This window comes from Mauremys mutica, chromosome 10 (genome assembly GCF_020497125.1).
Source record: "Mauremys mutica isolate MM-2020 ecotype Southern chromosome 10, ASM2049712v1, whole genome shotgun sequence".
In the NCBI taxonomy this organism is placed as follows: domain Eukaryota; kingdom Metazoa; phylum Chordata; order Testudines; family Geoemydidae; genus Mauremys; species Mauremys mutica.
In genome coordinates, this window is record NC_059081.1 from 62209981 (window position 1) to 62216817 (window position 6837).

Genomic DNA, 6837 nt, shown 5'->3' on the forward strand with positions numbered 1-6837 from the left:
GAGTGAGGTGCAGAGAAGGGTCGGGCATGTGAAAGGGACTTTTGGGTTGCTGGACCTAAGACCCTGAGGGGAAAAAGGATACTGCCCAACCTACACATGGTTTACGTTTATGAACCCTGTTTGCGGTGTTTTCCCAAATTAAAGCTGAGTTACTTCCCTCCTTTAATTAAAAGTTTATTTTCTACACTCAGACTTTGTGCTTGTGAGTGGGGAAATACTGCCTCAGAGGCGCCCAGTGGTGGTGTGTAAATTTCCCAGGTTGCTGGGTGGGGGCTCAAGCTGGTTCTGTGTCCTATCAATGGAAAGGAATCCCTAGATATTGAACCCAGCCCTGGTTCTAATGGCTCCACCTAGCAGAAGGGTTACAATTGCATTTACTGTGTCATGCAACATCTATATCAGGATTGGCTTGGTTACCTTGTAGGAACCAAACCCTGTACAGCATGCTCTGTTCATGTACTGTGCCGGTTCAACCTACTCTTCACCTCATCTATATGTTCCCAACTCATTTTGTCCATTCCTATTTTGTTCATAGTAAATGGTTCCCTTGGTGTACCCCCTCTTATCTTAGCTAACTCAGACACTTTGTCTCTTAGCTCAATGACCCATTAACTTAGCACAAAACATTCCATTTTTAGCCTGCTGATCGATTTATCTCCCAAATCCTGTCTTCCAAGAAATGAGCCTCCCCCCATGTTCACCTCGTCTGGAACAGCCCACCAGGGTGTTTCTACTACCTGTGTAAGGCTGTCCCCAATTTCCTGTTGCTCAGCTCTCAGCTGGACAATGGGAACCAATTGCTCTATTTTCCTTGGTACTAAACCAGTGGTGTTCATGGACGAGGGAGGTACGGGTGCATTTGATCACCAGTGACTCCCGGTTGGTATTGTCTGTCACATTTTCTTTAATCAGCACGCTTGGCTATAGGGTCTGGGTCCCAATCTGAATCAGAGAGGTGAGGGTAAACCAAAATCCATCCATGATCCCCTGGCATTGTGGTGTCCCCTCCAAAAAGTTGTGGGACTCTAGAACACATGCTGTGTCCCTGAGCCGTACCACCCCCTTCACTCTCTGCGATGAGTAGTCGGGCCTAGCCGTCCTCTACTGCGGTGAGGTTCAATCCTGCTGAACACTCCCGGAACCATCTGTGCTTGATTCATTTACATCCGGCTATTTATTCCCTCCCTCCTTGTGCTGCCATCTTCACTCTGGAATAACGCTGGGTATAGGTCCCATTCTCTGTTGTACCACTACTGCTAATAAATACCAATTACTTAGCATTCCTTGTCCATCTAAGAATAGCAACCAGCATTGGCACAGTTGAATGACTAATTTCATGTGGTGCCCAAGGTTGAGGGCCTTCTAGCCATGCAATGGTAAATTTTCTTCCCCAATATTATTAATGCCCTTTTCCACGACTGTCCAGATAAATGTGCTGTTAAATAACCTTGACCATTCCCCCTGCTTTATTTTTTTTTATTAAATGCATAACAAGTTTAGTTTTATGTATGTTGCATGCAAATGCCCGAGAGATGTTGTTGTTTAATGAATTAATTATATTATTGTATGTTAGACTTTGTGTCCTATCATTGATGCTTAATGCCTCCCACTGCAGATTTAAAGTACTATTTTTTTCTTCCTTTTTTTTAACGGCTTCACTAAATTTATGAGTTAGCAAGTTCATTTTAAGGGTTAATGCCATACTGTCTGCAGAATTTTATAGGGGGACCCAACTCCCCTGCTACCCAGTATAGTTGCCACTGTCTTTCTTTTGGATTTATGGTTTTTGTGTCCTTGAAATATGCCTCTCACTGGATCCTGTCATAATCAAATGTGTGCCCTGATAATTTATTGCTAAACTATTTTTACATGGGACTGGACAGGTAACAAGCAGTCTGTATCTTGCCAAATTTAATATGAGTGGGAGGTGTATTGATCTTGTATTTCTTACCACTGTTTTACGAGCAGGGTATATACAAATACTATTGTCTGGCCACAGAGTGTTCATGGGACATAGAGGAGGAACATAATTTTCAAAGGATTCTATGCTAAAAGTACTCACTTCAGACTAGGATGAAGGGTGTTGTCTATCATTTGTTTGCCACTAAAACAGCTGGGTTTTATTTACTAATGTGCCCGCTAAATATTTTAGGCCTAGTGAAGTTCAATTGTTTGCCTTAGAAAACTCCCCAGACTTATTTATATGCCACAGCATCCTACCGTTCTGGTTTTTTGTGTGTGTGTGTTTGGTTGGGTTTTTTTAGTATTTTTGGGGGACATATTATGAACTCATAGATTTTAAACAATACAGCCTCATCCCTTGTTGTCCACATCTATCATTTGAACACGCCCCTTGTAGTTCTTCAGCTTTAACAGCCACTGCCTTAATGGCCAAACAGGACAACTGATTTAGACTGGTAGGCTGATTCTGTTTTGCCCCTAATGGTGGGGTGCAGAATATTTTCCCATTTGTTTTTATTGTACAGCTGGCGTCTGGCATGTTCTGAATGGTTGTGAGAGTGTGGAATTACTGACTGTTTCTGAACCTCTGGACCATCTCCAAACCATTCACATCAGGACATGCGATGTCGTAACCCTCCACCACTGCATGGTTGCAAATTAACAAGACAAAAAGAAGAAACCATTTTGTGCCTCTTTTTTTTATTGAGGTTTCTGAGCGTTGAGCTGACTTTTGTGAATCCAGCTCTTCCTTTTACTTTCCAGGACTATGAAGAATACAGAGGGGTCAGGTCAATCCTACCTGAAGCATGTACCTGTTTGCCTTTGGGAAAGGCTTGCAGGGAGCCTGATCCTGGATGATGACTTTAGATCAGACATGATGCTCAGTCAGGTCTCCTTTGGCATTGAACCATGTCTTGGTTTTTTATATGTCCACTTCCTTTCTTACCACCACGCTCCTCTGTATCTGCATCTGCAAGTCCTGTACCAGGTTTCTGACAGGATCACTATAGCCAGATGGGCTGGAATTGGGCTAATTATATCCTTCCGCATTCTCATTAGTCTTTCCATCGGGCCTCATTGGGGGAAAAGGCTGTGAATTTGCATCCCTAGCTCTGATGTGCATTAGTACCAGCTTCACCCCAATTGCTGCCTGTTGCAGGATCTTTTTTAAGCTTGGATTTGATGATGGTCCTATTTATTCTCACACCCTGTCCTGCTGCTGTTGACTGATGGGGAAGGGGAACCTTTTGATCTATGTCCAGTCAGGTGCACACTTCTTTGACAACAGACCCCATAAAACCACTCCCATTGCCTGAGTCAATAACCTTATTGCCCCTGCAGAACACATTGCTCACCAATTATTTCGCTCTCGTTATGGCAGTCACATATTTAGTGTGGAAGGCCTTCTACTCCTAATGTGAGAAAGCATTGACAATAACTAGCTCATACTTATTACCCCTTGGTGTTAAGGGCAGCTCCTCAGTATAGTCGATTTGAACTCGTTTCCATGGACCTCTCTGTGATTGTCTCAGAAAAACTTTTGTTACGTTCTTTGTTAGCTGGATTGTCTAGCACAGATTAGACCAGCGTCAAGGTGTTCCTTCCTGTCTCCTTGCCATTGGGGCTGACACCATGTTTTTGCCAGTCTGTCTTTGGCCTCTGCCTCTTTGGAGTGACCACACACAGTGAACCTGTAAAACCATAAGAGCAGATCTTTCTGCATATTTTGTGGTGCCACCCATACCGAACCTTTATTTAATGTAAACATGGGAGTTCTTGCTGTATGACTAAGTTTTGACCTTGTACGTTCATGTTGTGGTTGCAGGCTTGCTCCCAAAGTGGTTTTAACTTCACATCCTGTTTTTGAATGCTTTGTACCTGCCTTAGCCCTGCAGCGCCGCCAACCGGAGTCGCCTGAGGTAAGTGCTGCCCGGCCGGAGCCCGCACGCCCACGCCTGAGCCCCCGCCCCCCTCCCGTACCCAAATTCCCTCCCGGAGCCCGCACCCCCTTCTGCTCCCCAACCCTCTGCCCCAGCCTGGTGAAAGTGAGTGAGGGTGGGAGAAAGCAGGGAATGGCGTGACCGGGGGTGGGGCCTTGGAGAACGGGTGGGGCAGGGAGCAGGCCTCTGAGGAGGGATGGCGCAGGGGCAGGGGTAGGGTGTTCTGCTTTGTGCTGTTAGAAAGTTGGCAACCCTAAGTGTTTGGCCAGTTTTTGTTTTTTACTTTAATTGTTGTTAAACCTCTTTTATTTATATATAACATAGTGGCAAATGCCATCTGTGTACTGAATGTCTCATTGTCTTTGCTCTGTTCATAAGACTGTACGTAAGAACAGCCCTACTGGGTCAGACCAAAGGTCCATCTAGCCCAGTATCCTGTCTACCGACAGTGGCCAATGCCAGTGCCTCTGTATTTAATCGTGTCCCATGGCCCCCCTCCATTAGCCCGGCAAACACTCTGTAGGAGTCCCCACCAAAAAAGACAGGAACAGAAACCTAGGGCCCTCCCCTCTCACAGAAGTGGGACCAAGAGCCTTCCTCCCTCAGGGAGAACAGGGTCTTTAGTCCCTCACACCCTGAGATGAAGGGATAGGAGTAGGGTCGCTTCCAGGATTCACCCTTGAGCCTGGGTGTATCTGCTTGGATGTGTGGATTGGGCCGGGGTGCTCTTCTCTTCATGCTTCCCACAGTCCTCTGCTGGGCTGCTGTTGGTGGCTCTTATAGTTAACCTCACAATGAGGTGCATGGGGATGTTCAGCCTTCTCTGAGCTATTGTTTCAGGCTGGCTGCAGACTTGGGCAGACGTCTCTGCATTTGTTCCACCTGGGTCATGTTTTCAAGCTTCACGCCCCCCTGGGCCAGAAACCTCAGCTTTCGTTACACATTGGACATTCCAGTGTAATAAGATGATTCCAGGAGCTGGAGCTCTCGACCCAGACCTGTACTGCCTATAGCTAGTTAATCCTGCCCTGCCCTGGATTGGTGCTCAGGTAAGTCCGGCCCAAGACTTGGCCCCTGGCTCGGGGGAGAGCTGTGACTGGCACTACCTCTCAGCTGAGAGGAGGAAGTGGCTCATTCCTGCCATCAGCTGGGTGCCCAGCTCTGCCTGCTCCATGCCTGGTGGTTGAGGGGGCTCTGGCTGCTGCTCCCTGGTAATGCTCGCAGGGTCCCTTCAGCCCTAGCTCCAAATCTATGGCCATGGGTGGGCTGGAGGATTATGATCTAGACTACAGTTGTATGGTTACAGTCCTCTCTATGGTCCAAGTCCTTCATGTTTCACACTATGGTTCAGATCCAACTACATGTCCTGTACTGCATTTTGCGTAAGGTCTGCAAAGCCATGGAGGTGCTTAGAAGGGAGTCTTGTATCCCCGTACTCCCTAGTGTGGCTGTCTAAGCCTGAGCCCTGTGTCATTTGTGCTGGAAGTAGCTATGCAGTGCTGGGGAGGGCAGGGAAAGATGAGGAGCAGTGTTTGGTTCAGAAGATGATATAGTAGCCCAAGAACACAGGACAAGCCTTAACGTTCCCCTTAGTACACTTACAACAGCACGCTGAGAGCACAATGGTTGCTAAAGCATTTTATTCATTGATACCCCTCCAAGCGAAAGGCGTCTTGATTCAGTAGAGATCAGTGGCACGTCTCAAAGAGCCGATTTTGCCGCTCATAGCGCCCCAGTCGCTGAATCTCCTGTACTCCCCTGGTCTCAGCAGGTATTGGCGGCCTCTGTAATTCGGCAATTCGTAAAGGATCCAGTACCCCTCCAGTACAGAACAAGAGAGCATCTCGGGGGAGCGTAGCTGGTCCATGACTTGCGGAGCATCCTCGGTTAACTCTACCATGTTGCCTCTGTGATCCTCCTTCTCATAGATCTTTATCCTGTAGGTGCCCCTGTGCTGTGACAGAAAATGAGACAGAGTAATAGAGTGACCTCAGCAGGCTGGCTGCCTGTGGTCCTGGGCCCTGAGTCAGCTCTGTGCACTGCTCCAGTGATGCAAAGGGCATTCCTGCAATGTCCCTGCAGCCATCCTGCAGGGACTACCTCTATAAGAAAGAAAACAATTCTCATTTTCAGTCTTAAGTATCTCTGCTGAAAATGATCAAGCAAGTACCTTATGACAGTGGTTTGGGCAATTTTGTCATTTAAAAAAAAAAGAGAGAGAAAGAGAGAAGCAAAATCGAACTCACAGACGGGATCATCCGGCAGGACTTAATGGAGGTGCTGAAACCCTCAGACTGCATGTCAGGATAATCCCCCCGTTTCAGAAAGAACTGCTGTCCCTGGAAGTTGGGACGTTCATAGAGCATGAAGCAGCCACTTTCCACACGGACGGAGTTACAGCGGCTGAGCTGACTTTGAAAATCCGGCCGGTCGCTGCTGCACTCAACGGAGCGGCCCTGGAAGTTTCTCTCCTCAAAAAGGATGATCTAATGTGAGAAACAAATGGCAGAGTTTTCAATAACATCCTATGTGGTGTGACTGCGTCCTGGCATTCCAATTTCTCTCCATCCAGCACGCTAAGCCTGAAGTGTCTGGGCCTTGCATTTTACTCATAGTGATGATAAATTGATATACTCCTGTGACTTCAGTGGAATTGATCCTCATTTACACAAGTGTAAGCGAAAGCAGAATTGGGCTCTGAGAGTTTAATATCCAGGGATTAATAGAGGCCGTAGATCCCCTAGCTCTGGATTCTTGATTCTCCTCTCCTACTGGTATAGTCCAAGGGTAACTCCTTTGACAATAAGAGACTAACTTTTTGATGTAAATGAGAGGAGAATCAGGTCCCTGGCTTCAGACTGACATAGCAAACAATCCAGTCCAGGCAGGTTTCTCTTACCTTTTCCATCGTAGCTGGATTCAGGCTGCAATCCAT

General features: G+C 46.9%; 1 protein-coding gene across 1 annotated transcript; it reads right to left on the bottom strand.

Moving 5' to 3' along the window:
• Nucleotides 1-5580: 5580 nt before the first annotated feature.
• On the bottom strand, nucleotides 5581-6837 carry LOC123378681 (gamma-crystallin B-like). The gene is made up of 3 exons (XM_045032764.1): nucleotides 6802-6837; nucleotides 6149-6388; nucleotides 5581-5856 (listed from the first exon to the last, which is right to left on the bottom strand). Exons 1-3 carry the CDS (start codon nucleotides 6835-6837, stop codon nucleotides 5581-5583), a joined length of 552 nt encoding a protein of 183 aa, XP_044888699.1.

What these genes read in the sequence shown, in the direction of transcription:
- LOC123378681 (XM_045032764.1), bottom strand. Translation starts at nt 6,837, where the DNA reads ATGGATTGCAGCCTGAATCCAGCTACGATGGAAAAG. An exon ending in ATCCAGCTACGATGGAAAAG is followed by an intron (nt 6,389 to 6,801) that starts GTAAGAGAAACC and finishes TTCTCACATTAG; the next exon opens with ATCATCCTTTTTGAGGAGAG. An exon ending in CCTGCCGGATGATCCCGTCT is followed by an intron (nt 5,857 to 6,148) that starts GTGAGTTCGATT and finishes TTTCTGTCACAG; the next exon opens with CACAGGGGCACCTACAGGAT.